This window comes from Scyliorhinus torazame, chromosome 17 (assembly GCF_047496885.1).
Source record: "Scyliorhinus torazame isolate Kashiwa2021f chromosome 17, sScyTor2.1, whole genome shotgun sequence".
NCBI classification, from domain to species: Eukaryota; Metazoa; Chordata; class Chondrichthyes; order Carcharhiniformes; family Scyliorhinidae; genus Scyliorhinus; species Scyliorhinus torazame.
In genome coordinates this window covers 95,909,324-95,926,808 of record NC_092723.1, presented here as the reverse complement: position 1 = coordinate 95,926,808, position 17,485 = coordinate 95,909,324, and the positions used below count along the sequence as shown (strand labels likewise).

At 42.5% G+C, this 17,485-nt stretch overlaps 2 protein-coding genes across 3 annotated transcripts in view; one reads left to right on the top strand and one right to left on the bottom strand.

The window, feature by feature from the left end:
- The window catches only part of luc7l (LUC7-like (S. cerevisiae)), a 96,822-nt gene extending 83,962 nt beyond the window's left edge, over positions 1-12,860 (bottom strand). Inside the window, exons 1-4 of one of the 2 annotated variants that reach the window (XM_072480767.1) lie at positions 12,627-12,707; positions 10,575-10,645; positions 9,685-9,779; positions 2,361-2,459 (exon numbers count right to left, since the gene is read on the bottom strand). In XM_072480767.1, coding sequence (XP_072336868.1) covers positions 2,361-2,456 — 96 coding nt within the window. In that variant the 5' untranslated portion in view covers positions 2,457-2,459; positions 9,685-9,779; positions 10,575-10,645; positions 12,627-12,707. Of the gene's footprint in view, positions 1-2,360; positions 2,460-9,684; positions 9,780-10,574; positions 10,646-12,626 lie in introns of both variants that reach the window. The other variant, XM_072480766.1, reaches the window with a different exon arrangement.
- A 165-nt stretch (positions 12,861-13,025) lies between these two features.
- fam234a (family with sequence similarity 234 member A) overlaps positions 13,026-17,485 on the top strand; it is a 60,749-nt gene continuing 56,289 nt past the window's right edge. The window contains 3 exon segments of the mRNA XM_072480765.1: positions 13,026-13,172; positions 16,996-17,165; positions 17,168-17,356. Coding sequence (XP_072336866.1) covers positions 17,087-17,165; positions 17,168-17,356 — 268 coding nt within the window. The 5' untranslated portion in view covers positions 13,026-13,172; positions 16,996-17,086.

The following is a 17,485-nucleotide window of genomic DNA, read 5'->3' as shown; positions in this document are numbered from 1 at the left end:
ACAGGTTTGATTCTTGTTCCTGCTGAGGTGAGCCTGGTAACAGTCTTCTTACCCTGACTCGGAGAGTTAAAGGCAATAGTAAACCTATGCTGAAAAAATAAACAGCGTAGAAAAAAAGAACTCAGGATGAAACACCAGCAGATAATGAACCAAGGAACTGTCTTCAGGCAGAGAACAAACCAACAAATGAAGAATTCCTTATGTATTCCTTCCTTTAGGAAGGACCTAAAGAGAGAGCTAAGAAGAGCCAGGAGGGAACATGAGAAGTCTTTGACAGGTAGGATCAAGGATAACCCTAAAGCTTTCTATAGATATGTCAGGAAGAAACAAATGACTAGGGTAAGAGTAGGGCCAGTCAAGGACAGTAGTGGGAAGTTGTGCTTGGAGTCCGAGGAGATAGGAGAGGTGCTAAATAAATATTTTTCGTCAGTATTCACACAGGAAAAATGCAATGTTGTCGAGGAGAATACTGAGATTCAGGCTACTAGGCTAGAAGGGCTTCAGGTTCATAAGGAGGAGGTGTTAGCAATTCTAGAAAGAGTGAAAATAGATAAGTCCCCTGGGCCGGATGGGATTTATCCTAGGATTCTCTGGGAAGCTAGGGAGGAGATTGCTGAGCATTTGGCTTTGATCTTTAAGTCATCTTTGTCCACAGGAATAGTGCCAGAAGACTGGAGGATAGCAAATGTTGTCCCCTTGTTCAAGAAGGGGAGTAGAGACAACCCCAGTAACTATAGACCAGTGAGCCTTACTTCTGTTGTGGGCAAAATATTGGAAAGGTTTATAAGAGATAGGATGTATAATCATCTGGAAAGGAATAATTTGATTAGAGATAGTCAACACGGTTTTGTGAAGGGTAGGTCGTGCCTCACAAACCTTATTGAGTTCTTTGAGAAGGTGACCAAACAGGTGGATGAGGGTAAAGCAGTTGATGTGGTGTATATGGATTTCAGTAAAGTGTTTGATAAGGTTCCCCACGGTAGGCTACTGCGGAAAATACGGAGGCATGGGATTCAGGGTGATTTAGCAGTTTGGATCAGAAATTGGCTAGCTGGAAGAAGACAAAGGGTGGTGGTTGATGGGAAATGTTCAGACTGGAGTCCAGTTACCAGTGGTGTACCACAAGGATCTGTTTTGGGGCCACTGCTGTTTGTCATTTTTATAAATGACCTGGAGGAGGGCGCAGAAGGATGGGTGAGTAAATTTGCAGATGACACTAAAGTCGGTGGCGTTGTGGACAGTGTGGAAGGATGTTACAAGTTACAGAGGGACATAGATAAGCTGCAGCGCTGGGCTGAGAGGTGGCAAATGGAGATTAATGCAGACAAATGTGAGGTGATTCATTTTGGAAGGAATAACAGGAAGACTGAGTACTGGGCTAATGGTAAGATTCTTGGCAGTGTGAATGAGCAGAGAGATCTCGGTGTCCATGTACATAGATCCCTGAAAGTTGCCACCCAGGTTGAGAGGGTTGTTAAGAAGCCGTACGGTGTGTTAGCTTTTATTGGTAGAGGGATTGAGTTTCGAAGCCATGAGGTCATGTTGCAGCTATCCAACACTCTGGTGCGGCCGCATTTGGAGTATTGCGTGCAATTCTGGTCGCCGCATTATAGGAAGGATGTGGAAGTATTGGAAAGAGTGCAGAGGAGATTTACCAGAATGTTGCCTGGTATGGAGGGAAGATCTTATGAGGAAAGGCTGAGGGACTTGAGGCTGTTTTCGTTAGAGAAAAGAAGGTTAAGAGGTGACTTAATTGAGCCATACAAGATGATCAGAGGATTGGATAGGGTGGACAGTGAGAGCCTTTTTCCTCGGATGGTGATGTCTAGCACGAGGGGACATAAATTGAGGGGAGATAGATATAGGACAGATGTCAGAGGTAGGTTCTTTACTCAGAGAGTAGTAATGGCGTGGAATGCCCTGCTTGCAACAGTAGTGGACTCGCCAACACTAAGGGCATTCAAATGGTCATTGGATAGACATATGGACGATAAGGGAATAGTGTAGATGGGTTTCACAGGTCGGCGCAACATCGAGGGCCGAAGGGCCTGTACTGCGCTGTAATGTTCTATGTTATGTTAGTTATAAAAACCAGCCAAAGTGAAGGGTCAGTGAAGGTAGAGTTGCCCAATTACGACATGAATATTCAGTGTTAGAGCTAAAGGAACCACCCTCTGCTAATTTCACCACCTCTTACAAGCTTTTTTTCAAATTCTTGCACTCTAACTTTGAAATTCCAACACACTTCTCCATTTTGCACCGATATTACCTTTGGCCACAGGCTACAAGAACAATATATATTTTCGATGAGTGATCAGAAAAAGACCAAATTAATTCATACTGAAATTTTTGTAACTTACATCCAGCTCAAAGAATAAATCTCTTTCCTTTGCAGCAATTTCATAATCGGCTCTCAATGCGAGGTCGTGAATCTTTGTGCATTCTCCCAAATCCATGCGCTGGTTAAACAAAGAATTTTTAAATGTAACCACTTGCTCATAATTCAATGACTTATGTGCATAAGCACAACGTACATATTTTGCTCACACTTGGTGCAGTTCTTACAGCAACTGGCTATTACAGTACCACTATTTAACAAAGTCAAACAATGTTATTTCCTGACTAATTATAGAAGATGACTGCTCATTAGCCATCAAGACGGCAAAAAAGCTCCAACCGTCAGCATCTTGATAAATCTTTACAAATACCAAAATACTAATTCTATGTTAGGCTCTTAGTTTTCATTTTTATAGCTTAGTCATTCACAATAAAAAGTTCAACATGACATAGATTGGTGTAAATTTGTTTGTGAACTTAAAAATGAATACCTATAGTCCAGCAGTCAGGTAAATTATCAAGTCATAAAGAAGAATTCAAATTTTATTTATTCAAAGAAAACAAATTTGTCCACTTAAGAATGCAATGTTGAATAACAACAATGTGCATTTATATAGCATTGTAAGTAACCTAAAATAATTTGAGGTATTTCACAGGAACACCACACCAAAGGAGGAGATATTAATGATAGGGGCAGTGAGAGACAGGGCCCCGAGAGAGGGAGCCTGTGGCGCAGCAGTATCGTCACTGAACTAGTAATCTAGAGACCCAGCGTAATACTCTGGGGACCGGGTTCAAATCTAGCCATGGCAGATGGTGAAATTTAAATTCATTTAAAAGTCTAATGATGACCATGAAACCATTGTTAGCTGTCATTAAAACCCATCACGTTCGCTAATGGCCTTCAGGGTAGGAATTCTGCCATCCTGACCTGGTCTGGAGAAGAGAAAGAATCAGTGGGAATTAAGAGAGAAAAAGGGAGATTGTTATGGAGGGAATTATGGAGGGAATAAGGCAGCTGAAGACACAACCACCAATAATGAGGCAAAACAAGTGGCAATGCATAAAGTCAGAGTTGGTGAAACAGAGCTATCAAAGGATGGTGGAGATTGAAGAGGCACAGAGTTAGAACATAGAGTTAGGGCTGGTTTAGCTCAGTGGGCTAGACAGCTGGTTTGTGATGCAGAACAAGGTCAGCAGTGTGGGTTCAATTCCCGTACCAGCTGAGAATTCTGAATTCTCCCTCTGTGTACCCGAACAGGTGCCGGCGACTAGGGGCTTTTCACAGTAACTTCATTGCAGTGTTAATGTAAGCTTACTTGTGACAATAAAGGTTATTTATTTATAGAAACAAGAAAACATCATCCGACCCCTCAAGCTTGTACCACCATTCAATTAGATAATGGTTGGTCTGTACCATACTACCATCTGCATGCCTTGGATCCATAATCCTTTATATCTTTGCCAACAAATCTTTCATTGGCAGTATTTAAATTTTCAGTTGACCTAGCCTCAACAGCTTTTGAGGGAAAGGGTTCCAAGACAGTGCAGGTCAAGGTGGATGGATTTGATCACTAGTGTGAATTTTAAATTTGAGGTGCTTGTGGAGTGAGTGTCAATTTTGGTCAAAAACCATATGCGATAAATGGTTTCCATGCAAATTCCGCTACAGGCTATTTTCATTGGCTCAATCCAAACTTCCAAATTAGGAGTAGGCCATTTGGCCCCTCAAGCTTGCTCTGCCATTCAACAAGATCATGGTTAATCTGAATGTGCGGTTGTAAGGTACACTCCTCCCGATTTCAATAAACTTTCACCCCCATGTTTGTGGAAGATGGGAGGTCAAGGAGGAAAGTGTCGAGAACTGAGTCTGCAGGTAACAAAAGCATGGCAATGGATGGATTGAGGCACGAGTGGAGACAGCTAATGTGTTAGAGAAGTTATTTGATGGATAAAAACAATTTTTCTCTGAACTCCGGGCTTGAAGACTCAACCTGGAGTCAAATAGGGCTAGCACAATTTTACTCCTAGTTGATAATTTTCCAATTCGGAGTTCAAAGAAAAATTGTTTTTATCCATCAAATAACTTGCCATATATTGTGATTGCAATGCAGCATTACGAGGGGCATGGACAGACAAAATTACAATAGGAAATAAGGAAATGCCAGATATGTGCAATAAATATTTTATTTCCATCTTCAAGGTATAGAACATAGAACGATACAGCGCAGTACAGGCCCTTCGGCCCACGATGTTGCACCGAAACAAAAGCCATCTAACCTACACTATGCCATTATCATCCATATGCTTATCCAATAAACTTTTAAATGCCCTCAATGTTGGCGAGTTCATTACTGTTGCCGGTAGGGCATTCCACAGCCTCACCACTCTTTGCGTAAAGAACCTACCTCTGACCTCTGTCCTATATCTATTACCCCTCAGTTTAAAGCTATGTCCCCTCGTGCCAGCCATTTCCATCCGCGGGAGAAGGCTCTCACTGTCCACCCTATCTAACCCCCTGATCATTTTGTATGCCTCTATTAAGTCTCCTCTTAACCTTCTTCTCTCCAACGAAAACAACCTCAAGTCCATCAGCCTTTCCTCATAAGATTTTCCCTCCATACCAGGCAACATCCTGGTAAATCTCCTCTGCACCCGCTCCAAAGCCTCCACGTCCTTCCTATAATGCGGTGACCAGAACCGTACGCAATACTCCAAATGCGGCCGTACCAGAGTTTTGTACAGCTGCAACATGACCTCATGACTCCGGAACTCAATCCCTCTACCAATAAAGGCCAACACTCCATAGGCCTTCTTCACAACCCTATCAACCTGGGTGGCAACTTTCAGGGATCTATGTATATGGACACCTAGATCCCTCTGCTCATCCACACTTCCAAGAACTTTACCATTAGCCAAATATTCCGCATTCCTGTTATTCCTTCCAAAGTGAATCACCTCACACTTCTCTACATTAAACTCCATTTGCCACCTCCCAGCCCAGCTCTGCAGCTTATCTATGTCCCTCTGTAACCTGCTACATCCTTCCACACTGTCGACAACACCACCGACTTTAGTGTCGTCTGCAAATTTACTCACCCACCCTTCTGAGCCCTCCTCTAGGTCACTGATAAAAATGACAAACAGCAACGGCCCCAGAACAGATCCTTGTGCTACGCCACTGGTAACTGAACTCCATTCTGAACATTTCCCATCAACCACCACCCTCTGTCTTCTTTCAGCTAGCCAATTTCTGATCCACATCTCTAAATCACCCTCAATCCCCAGCCTCCATATTTTCTGCAATAGGCTACCGTGGGGAACCTTATCAAACGCTTTACTGAAATCCATATACACCACATCAGTATAAGACACAAAATATTTGGGAAATACTAGGGATAGCTCAAACGAGAATGACAAAGGGACAACAAATCCCCTGGGCTTGATGAGCTGCATCTGATTGTCTTGAAGAGGTGGCTACAGAGCAGTGAATGCATCAGTTTTGATCTTCTAGCAATCCTTATATTTTAGAATAGCTTTCCAGGGTTGCAAGAACAAACATAGCCCTTACGTTTAAGAAAAGATTCGGAAAAATGGGGAACTATAGGTCAATTAGCTTATCAGTAGCAGGCAAAAAGTAGGCAGAATCTATTAGGGAAAATTATTGTGCGATTGAGCACTCAACCCACATTTATTAAAGGGAATTAATTTTTGACAAATCTGTTAATTATTTTAAGGATGTAATTAGTCGGATAGTTAAGGAAGAACCAGTAATTGTCGTGTATTTATATTTTCAAAAAGCATTTGATAAAGTGCCACAGAGATTATTATTCAAAATTAGAAAAGGGATTTGGGAGTAATACATTGGCATGGATTGAAGATTGATAAATGGACTGAAAGAGTAGGGCCGAATTGAGACATTTTTGGGTTACCAGGCTATAATTAAGTATTTTCAAATTCAGTCTTGGGACATGATATTACTGTCAAGGTCAGCATTTACAGTCCCTTCTTAACTGTCCTCGAGATGGTGGTGGCTGTGAGGAGCTGCTGCCTTAAACTGCTGCAGTCCATGTCGTATGGGTACACCCACATTGCTGTGAGGGAGTTCCAGGATTTTGATCCAGCGACAACCGAGGGACGGCAAAATAGCTCCAAGGTGTGAGATTTGGAGGCGATCAAGTTTTCAGGAATCTGCCACCCTTGTTCTTGTAGGTGGTCAAAGTTGCTTTGGAAGGTTCTTGGTGAGGTATGACAGTGCATCTTTGGGCAGCACGGTAGCTTTGTGGATAGCACAATTGCTTCACAGCTCCAGGGTCCAAGGTTCGATTCCGGCTTGGGCCACTGTCTGTGCGGAGTCTGCACATCCTCCCAGTGTGTGCGTGGGTTTCCTCCGGGTGCTCCGGTTTCCTCCCACAGTCCAAAGATGTGCAGGTTAGGTGGATTGGCCATGATAAATTGCCCTTAGTGTCCAAAATTGCCTTTAGTGTTGCGTGGGGTTACTGGGTTACGGGGATAGGGTGGCGGTGTTGACCTTGGGTAGGGTGCGCTTTCCAAGAGCCGGTGCAGACTCGATGGGCCGAATGGCCTCCTTCTGCACTGTAAATTTTATGATAATCTTATAAATGGTACACAATGCTGCCACTGCTTGCCTGTGATAGAGGGAGTGAATATTTAAGATAGTGGGTGAGGTGCCAATCAATCAGGTTGCTTTGTCCTGAATGGTGTTGAGTTTCTTGAGTGTTGTTGGAGTTGCATTCACCCAGGCAACTGGAGAGTATTCCATTACACTCCTGACTTGTGCCTTGTAGATGGTGGACAGGCTTTGAGAAATGAGGAGGCAAGTTACACGCCTCAGAATTCCCAGCTCTGGCCTGCTCTTGTACTGCAACAATCACATCCTTAGCATCAGTAATTTACAATCCATATTAATGACTTAGATCAGGACTTTGAGTGTTATGTATGAAGGTTTACTGACAACACAAAGTTAAGTGGGAAAGTAAGTGGTGAGAAGAATGCAAACAGGCTATAGAATCATGGAATGAACAGTGCAGTAGGAGACCATTCGGCCCATCGAGTCTGCACTGGCTCTTGGTAAGAGCATTCCACCTAAGCCAACACCTCCACCCTATCCCCGTAATCCAGTACCCCACTTAAGGGTAATTTAGCATGGCCTATCCACCAGATGTGCAATGGCACATCTTTGGACTGTGGGAGGAAAACAGGGCACCTGGAGGAAACCATGCAGACACAGGGCGCATGTCTGACCCAAGCCCAAGAGAGGTACAAGATAGGTTGAGTGAGTGGGCAAGAACATAAAGTTATCCACTTTGGTAGAAAAAATAAAAAGGCAGAAATATTTGAACTTGAGAGACTGAGAAATATTTGCCTTCACAGGAATCTGGATATCCTTGCATATGAATGAGAATGTTAACATGTAGATACAGCAAGTAGGTTTTGTTACAAACACACTGAAGTAAATGAGTAAGTTTTACTATAATTATACAGGGCATTGGTGGGGCCACATCTGGAGTAGTGTGTGTAGCTTTGGTCTCCTTATCTAATGAAAGATATATTTGCCATAGAAAGAGGCCAACAAAGTGCCACTAGAATGGGATGGCAGAATTTTATAATAATAATCTTTATTAGTGTCACAAGTAGGCTTACATTAACACTGCAATGATGTTGGGTAGCACAAGTGGATAGCACTGCGGCTTCACAGCTCCAGGGTCCCAGGTTCAATTCCCCGCTGGGTCAGTCTGTGCGGAGTCTGCACGTTCTCCCCGTGTCTGCATGGGTTTCCTCCGGGTGCTCCGGTTTCTTCCCACAGTCCAAAGACTTGCAGGTTAGGTGGATTGGCCATGATAAATTGCCTTTAGTGGGTTACGGGGATAGGGTGGAAGTGAGAGCTTAAGTGGGTCGGTGCAGACTCGATGACCTTCTGCACTGTATGTTCTATGTTACTGCGAAAATCCCCATACCACACAGTGGCACCTGTTCGGGTACACAGAGAGAATTCAGAATGTTCAATTCACCCAACAACCACGTCTTTCTGGACTTGTGGGAGGAAACTGGAGCACCGGAGGAAACCCATGCAGACACGGGCAGAACGTGCAGACTCCACACAGACAATGACCGGGAATCGAACCGGGTCCCTGGCGCTGCAAAGCAACAGTTCTAACCACAGGAACTGTCCTGTGAAGAGCAATTGTGTGGACTCAGCCTAAATAATTACTTGGGAGTTTAGCAGAATGTGAAATGATCCAATTGGAATATATGATGCAGAGAAAATGTTTACCCTGGGTAAGGGATGCAGAACATGACGTTTCGGTAGAAGGGAGAAAGGCAAAGAGAAATTTCTTCAAAGGTCATGATGTATTTTGGAATCTATCCTAGAGAGCTACAAGTGTTCAATCATTGAGCATATTTAATTCAGAGATCGATAGGCTTTTGAGAAATTAAGGAATGTGGGGAAAGTATGGAAAGGTGAAAGTGAGGTAGATCAATCATGATCTTCTTGAACGGCAATCAGGCTGAAAGGACCAAATGGCCTACTCCTGCTTCTATTTAGGTTATTAGGGTACAAATTCCAACAATATTGGCATACAGTTGGATACAAACTCCGGCTAAAATCATTGGGCCAAATCTTAGTCTCTGGATTGCCAGAGATACCAGTGAAGATGTGCTCTGGGATCCTGCAGACTTCCTAACATGTGGACCTACATGAGAATTGCCCATAAAGTTCCAACTTCCCCTGCTTCCCAGACCTCTCTGCGAAAGTCTGCAACTCTACTCTGATGGAGTTCCCTGAGGGACAATATGCTATGCATTTCTTGGACAGCCAAAATCAGAAGATCCCAGAAGAAATGCGCAGCAGGTCAAGTTGGAGGAATCTTCGAGCACAGCAGCAAACCACTCATCATTGCTGCTCCACGGATAATTTGGGCCATTAAGCATTTAATTGGAGTTTCACTCTAAATATTTCAGCTTGACTGAACTAACAAATGTTTGCTTCAACTACTCCAAGTGTGCCGGCTTATTTTTCTTGAGACACAAGTTGGATAGAACATCATCTAAATAGTTAAAAAGTGATGGTCCAGATTTCAGGACCAGTGGTGAGGTTCCAGTACTCTCTGCTGACCTTGGAGACAAATGATCTCTGATGTAGAATTCCCCTTCCCCGACATTAGAAATCTAAAGTATAAACCCTCCATTCAAAAAGCTTGGAGAGGAAGGAATCCATGAGCCAGAAGTACTAGATTTAATAAAAGTTGCGTATCAAAATTTTGCATTAACTATTCTTCTTTACATTCTCCCAAAACAGTAAAAAGGCATTAAAGGACTACATACCGTTCCAGAAAGAATGTCATGAGGACAGCAACCAAGAAGGTGACTCTTGCAAACTCTATCATCTGAGAATTTCACACGTTGTCGTGTTGCATCTCCTGAAAGAAGGCAGTTCAAAGTTGATGAGCTCAAAATTGAACAGAGATATTTTTGAATAAATGGACTTATCACCAGGCTGCTTTACAGCCAACTTACTGTACTAATGCCTTCTTGTTCTTAATAACGTGACTACCTCTTCATCTTTACTGCAGAATAGGAACAGTCTTCACACAAAGTACACAGAATTCATTAAGCAACACCTTGCGAATGCATTCTTCTTAAATCTTGGGCCTCGGCAATGTTGTACTTTGATCAGACAATAGAAAATGCCATAATGGCACTTTTTTTTTTAAATTGCAAAATCATGCCTACAAAAGGTAATAAGCACTCAAATTGAACGATGGGCGGTTTGTTTTATTGACACCACATTGGAACGTCCAACACTTTCAGAAAAAGAACTCAGGTTAGGATTTTTATACACACTGTGAGCATCCATAAGGTACCACTCAGCATCTTCAACCTTTGCGCCTCATCTGCAGAGATTCTTACTTGCTGGAAAAAAATTAAAAAGGGAAGGTTTTCTGGGCTACACCTGTAGTAAGGTAGTTACAGGAATGATACAAAGAATAAAGGTAAAATGTAACTGTTGTGACAATTTAATGCCATTTTGTGTATATGATAAATGTGTAATATTAAAATATCATTCCTTCAGACTTGCAAGTATCCCAATACTACTGTAGTGTTCCCCACTGTATGCAGTTTATATTTAGTCTATGCTGTTTATATTAATTACTTCTGAAAAGCAAACACTTTTTTGATATTCATAACAGCTTTAAAAATTATTCATGACTCACGGCTCGATGAACATGAGGCTTTTCTGCAACTCCCTTGCAGATTGATGTAGGCAGGCAAAGATACATTGAACCTTTATAAATAAAACAAGGGGCCACAATTGTTCAGTTTGTATGAATAGAGATATGGGAAGCAAATTTCAAATGCAACTAAATAAAACATAAACTGAGTTTCCTGCAAGAAAATCGAAGTTAGGTGCAAACCATAAATTTGCACAAAATCAAAAACCTAAAAAGGAACATACAGGTAACAGCTAGTGTCTTTTCAGTTTAGAGCAGGAAACAGGATAAAAAAAACAAGCATTTGACATTACAGCATTCCCTTCTCCTTACAGGTAAGAGAACACAGGAAGCGCATTTTAAAAACTTCCATTTAAACAAACTTTCAAAAGGAACTGCCTTCTCGTTTACAACCCTGAGGTTTAAAATTGACCACTTCCCTGCCCAATATATAAATCGTTGAATGAACCTTGTTCTTTTAAAAGTTCTAAACTCTAAAATTAATCGTCAAATATAATCAGATATTCAAAGTTTTCTTTAAAAAAACAAAGCTCAATATTTTCCATCAGACAAAACATCTGATACATGTAATGCAATGTAGTGAAAATAAATCAACAGTACCCAAGCGTGCCATCACTGAGAAAATTGTGCTAAAATAGGTCTGCTGATATCAAGGGGACAGAAAGACAACAATTTTTTTTAAAGGAGTTGCTCCAGACAAAAATATTTGTAGTGTCCACTTTTAACTTTAAAGGACACACACGATCAAGAAAAAATCACATTTTTGAGCCACCAAAGTTGCAACAAATATGCAACCTTCAAAGATTACTCTCTTAAAACAAAAAATGTTACCGATGTTACATTTGTTAAGGAATATTGGAATAACTCCTTCCTCTCAGAGAGAGTGTTGTATACAAACCATTCACTATATATATCTATTGTATTGCTTCAAGATCCAAAGGGTTCATCTAATTTTCTTTTTTGTTTTGCTTATGTAACACAAACAAGTATGGGCTGCAAGATAGGAAAAGTTACACAAATAAACTTTCCCACATTTCACAAGGAATATATTTGGCAAACTTTGCAACTTACATAAAAAGTACATAATCCATTTTTTTGAGATGTAGATGAATGTGAGCACGGTCGCTCAAAGATCTCGGAATACAAAGTTTTCAAAGTAAACATGAATGCCTATGACACTGAAGCATACACTGCAGTGTTGTGCCAATAACATCCAACGGGAACTGCTTTCATAGAATCTCTTTTCCATCTCAAAATCTAGCAGTACTCTCGAGTGAATACATTACTTCACCATCTCTCGATTTTATGCATGTCAATGGCTAGGAATCAAATATTGCAGACCTGCAGGATACAGCATCTCCCAAACATATGGACATCACAACATACAAATGTGTCTCTATTTTGATGCACCAATTTTTTGCAATCTATTTGAAATGTTTGGCATTCAACTGGATTTGAGTTTCCCTTCAACTGATGTAAAAAGGTGAAGTACAAGTCACAAAATTCAAACATCGTGTTAGGCAGAATAGGATTCATTTGTACTCATACCTCCAACGGTAGATTTTGGAGGGATCGTTTCCCCAACAGCAGGTCCACCCCAATTACAACCAAGAACGGTTTCTTGGAAACAAAACTAAGAGCTGCTTGTGTGTCAGTGAACTTTCCCTCTTTCAGCAGCATGTGGGTGGAACAGCAACTTTGAGCGTGAGTGAGTCTGTTTTGTGTCCGACACGGAGGGTCGAATCGTGCGCCCGAAGCTGATGGGTGATTCTCCAGCAGAGTGGACCCAGTGTGAGTGAAGGGGGACGGGATGGGATAGAGTTTGCAGCCTACAATCCTCCATGTGGCCTGGCCTGGCGGTTAGCCTCCCTCCCTTCAGTGTGTGCCACACCTTGAGTACTGTTGCATTTTCTTTTCTCTCGTCTTAGCGGGTGGCTTTTGTTAACCAGACCGATTTTAAAACGAGAATCCACTCCGGGAGAAGGAGACAAGAAAGCGGCAGCGCCGGAAACATCAAAGTAGAGACGCACTTACCGTCCCTGGAGGTGCCCATGAGCTGGTCCAACATCGCTCTCATTTGAGCCTGAGCCGACATTGTGTTTTATTTTGTTTATTATTGTCTCTTACGATCTCAGTTTATGTTTTGTGATTACTTTAAAACGATATGTTATGTGGGTAAATCACGGAAAACACTTCAGCCGAACCCTGAGGCCTATAACTGGGCGCTCTCCCTCAGTAACGTACCAAACTTCCGGCACCCACAACCCGCCAGCGTGGGGCCCGCCGGGAACTGGAGTCCCGGCCCCAACGGTTAACGCGGCGTCGAGTGGCAGAGTGGACTACACTACCCAGAGCGCTCAGCGCGTGGCGCGGGGCCCGCCGGGAGCTAACGTCCCGGCCCCAACGGTTAACCAGCAGCCGGGTGGCGGAGTGGACTACACTACCCAGAGCGCATCGCAGGACTCGGCACACAAGCGCAGTGCAGTGAGATGGACATGACCGGGCGCAGGGCGGCTGTCCCTCCGGCTGAGGCGGTTGTGTCTCTATCTGTGTGGATGGGTTCAGAGCGGCCGCTTAACTGTAAGAAACTCCCTTCCCCGTGTTTATTTATAATGAACCCCAGTGGCTGTTGTTCAAAGTAGTTGTTTATTTTGTACCGCCTTGTTTACAGTGTGTTTCCAGGTGGAGGCCCACTGGCTCGTTGTCCTGGATATTTTGTTTTTTGCTGACACTGTCATTGTTTATTTCTGAGACTGTCAGGAGATGAATTATGCCACCAGGAATAAGAAAAAAGTGCTGATTTTGTTGTTCCCTCCGGTTAAATGACTGTAACCAATCACTATTTGTCGATTATTATTTTTGTTTACTGTGTATGTAATGTGTGTGTGTTTCCTTGGCCACAGAAAATACTTTTCACTGTACTTCCGTACATGTGACAATAAAATCAATCAAATTAAATGTAAATGCTCACACCGGTTCAGGAAGATGAAATATATTTCTGTTGTGCAGCAAAAGCGAGAGAGAGGCTGCCTCATGAAATTGTGCCTCTTTCTACATCACACACCCTCGTCCAAATCTATTCTGGTTTATTGTATCAACTCCTGTTCCTATAGCACAGAGGAGAAAAGTCTTCTGGACTTGTAATACCAGAGATCCCCTTGATGTATGGGCAGCTAGTCTGACAGATGTGTCAAAGGCTACTAGATGTGCCTGGAATACTTCAGATCTCAGTAGCCTCGGGTGGTGGTGGGGGGAAATGATGCTTGACATACCTGTGTTCAGAAATGGCAAGTGAAACCTTTCTGGTCCGTACCTGGTGAGTAGGTACCCAACACAGAGACAGCTTCCCAATGCACCTACCATCACTAGTTCAGGGCAGAAGTTGGGAAAAATAGTTGAAGAGGACAATTGTTCTCACCTTTTAGTATGTTGGAGTGAGGTCATGATAGACCTTTAGACAGATTAAAAAATGGCAGGTATTTTTGAGGTTTTAGGCATTATTGCCTAGTTTGTTGTGTCTCATGCCCCAAATCTGCCAGTAATTCACAGGCAAATCCAGACAATTTCCATGCTCACTCTTTCTGTTCCTCATTACCTCTTGCTTCTAGGTTGGCCAAACGTAATAGAAGGATATACTGATGTTACCTTGGAATTCTGAGTGAGATGCTTTAAATGCCACTGCCATATTGATGATTACCAGACCCTTCTGTGTCAGAAAACAGTGTAGAGAGGCTAATCCTAGTGTTGGGGGACAGAATAATGAACAAAAGTGTTGACCCCAAACTTGGAAAGAAATGGTTTCTTGGGGATTTTTTTCTCTGTTCAGACAAGATCAGAAGTGGCGTGGAACAGTATTGCAGTGAAGGTTTGTGAATACAAATGGATTCATGTCAGTACTAATTCATACAATATGATTAATACCTGGAATGCACCTCTGGGTAAAGATAGTATAGATAAAATGGGGAAGTGGGTCTTATTGAATGTAGGACTGGAGATGGGTGGAGAGATAAGAACAGCGAGGCCTTGAAGGGATTTGAGCATAAAGGTGAACATTTATAATTTGAAGCATTGTGGTATGGAAGCCAATATAAGTCTGTGAGCAAAGGGCTTTTCAGGTGAATGAGAATTCATGTGGGATAGTATATGGACGATAAAATTTAGAATGGTTGAAGTTTATCAAGGGTGGATGACAAGAATTTATCAAGAGTGGGGAGATGGTGATGTAGATGTAATGTCACTGGGCTAGTAATCCAGAGGCCAGGCTCATGTTCTGGGGACATGGGTTCAAATCCCACCAAGGCAGCGGGTGGAATTTAAATCCAATTAATAAATCTGGAATATAAAGCTAGTTTCAGTAAGGGTGACCATGTCAATTATCCTAAATAGTTGTCCATCTGCTTCACTAATGTCCTTCAGGGAAAGAAATCTGTTGTCCCTACCTGGTCTGGCCTACACGTGACTCTAGACCACAGTAATCATTAGAATCCCTATAGTGCACAAGGAGACCCACCCATCAAGTCTGCACCAACCCTCTGAAAAAATACCTTACTCCCCACTCCCCCACCATCTTTGGACACTAAGGTGCAATTTAGCATGGCCAATCCACCCAACCTGCACATCTTTGGGCTGTGGGAGGAAACTGCAGCACCCGCAGGAAACCTACGCAGAGACCGAGAAAACGTCCAACCTCCACACGATGGTCACCCAAGACCGGAATCGAACATGGGTCCCTGGCTCTGTGAGGTAGCAGTGCTAGCCACTTTGTCACTATGACGACCCTACACAATAATGTGGTTAACTTTTAACTGCTGTCTAAAATGTTTGCGCAGGCCCCTCAGTTTAAGGTAATTAAGTGTGGGCAACAAATGGTGGCCTTTTCAGTAATGTCCACATCCCGTGAATGAAAATAAAGAACCAGGGGAGTTTTGAAATAAGTGAGTCCGGATGTGACAAAAAACATGGATATAGGTTTTGGTAGCACCTGATGCAGAGGTGGAAGGAAGGTGTGTTTGTGATGGAGAGAGTATGGAGTCATCAACTCAGCTGTAAATTAACTAGGATGTCAAGGTTGCGATCAGTTTAGTTCCATCCGAGAAGGAAAAGGAATCAATGATGAGAGTGTGTCATTAGTAGCAGGGGCTGCAGACAACGGTTCAATCTTTCAAATATTTAAGTGGAGGAAATACACCCAGTAGTGGATGTTGGACGAGGATCTGATGACGTAGAGGCTATGGAAGGTTCAGAAAGATGGTGGAAATGTCAGGCTGGGTGTTGTCAATGGCATATAAGAACCTGATAAATCTGTAGATGTCACAAACAAGTGAGTAAGGAAGAGGAGTGGTCCAAAGATAGATCCTCATGGGAATTCCAAACATTTATGGTGCGAGAGTGGGAAAAGAAGCCACTGCTGAAGATGCTGTGTCTATGGTTACAAAGGTGAGAGTACCCCACTGAGCTGGACAATGGATTTCAGGCAGTGGAGGATGACAGTGTGGCTGATCATGTCAAAGGTTGGAGAAGTACAAGGAAGGAGGATTACAGTTACAGACAATGTCAAACGTGGCTTGGATTAGAGATCCTTCAGTGCTGTAGCAGAGATGGAAGCTCAAAGTACTAGATTTAAGCATAGACTTGTGGTAAAATGGGCACCGAGATTGTCTGGAGAAGCACACAGGGTACCTGTAAGTTTATCCCAGGGGAAGTCAGCAGCAACAAAGGAATTTGAGTAATGATGGGGAGGGACGGATGGAGGGAAGGGGGGGACAGGGTTGTGGTGAAACTATCCAAGAGGAAATAAGTGAAAGGTGGCAGGAGGGAACATGTCAACAGAAGATAAAACATCTCTTCCTCAGTTGGACAGGTGTGGTCTGTACAGCCACATGGAAAAATTCAGCCAGTTTGTCCATGATGCTAAAAGGCATGTTGAGTCTGACAACATACAGCATGACTATTTATTGTTCTTTCGGCACTAGGAAGTGCTGAGGGCTTTGGCCAAGGGTGGTATCATGACCGGTACAAGCTTGAAGGGCCGAAGGGCCTGTTCCTGTGCTGTATTGTTCTTTGTTATTTAGCATTTTTGCAGAGTATCACTGCGACAATTATACTTTTGTCCTAAAATATATTTTGTAATGTGTCGAGATTCAGTTTAATTTCCTTTAACTGTGACACCAAAGACGCTGATCACTGCTTTCTTCTGCTTTGAATATAATTTCCCTTTGTTTCTTCTGCTGCCTCTTCAATTAACTGTAGTTACTTTGGGATCGGTAATTATATGCAATAGAAGCTCTTTGTTATGGAGAACATAGGGACGTGGAAATAGAAGGGACGGTTTCAACAGTTTGGATATTTGGTTAACCACATATTAACATACTGTGTATTTGAAACTATGTCTTTAACCTTGCAGGAAGAATAAATGGAGAGGATTTGCTCCAAGGACAGAAGAAGCATATTTTGAATCAATAACTGGCATCTGTATTGTGATGTAGGCTCGGAGCATGACGGAAAACAAAGATTTAGAGGGAGAGATCCATCCTCTGAAAAATGATGAGGGCAGAAACCAAGAGACAAATGAAGTTTTCAGCGTAAACAAAGAAGTATTATCAGGAAACATACAAAGTTTGGTCAGCTTTCCCCTTGGAGAACTGCTGCCTTCTTCTGCGCTTTATTCTTATGTCTGATTGTGGTATTTGCATTTTCATTCATAATACCTTGTCCAGTGAGGCCTGAGTCACAAAGGGCATGGAACAGAACATATGAAGAGGTAGGTAAGGTATAACGTTCCCTTTATAATGCATGGATTGCGGATAATTAAAGAAGCACAATGATGTGAGCAACCTAAATTTGATGAGTGTTCTTTTGATGAAAGATCCTTGTTTCACCATTATTTCAGTATA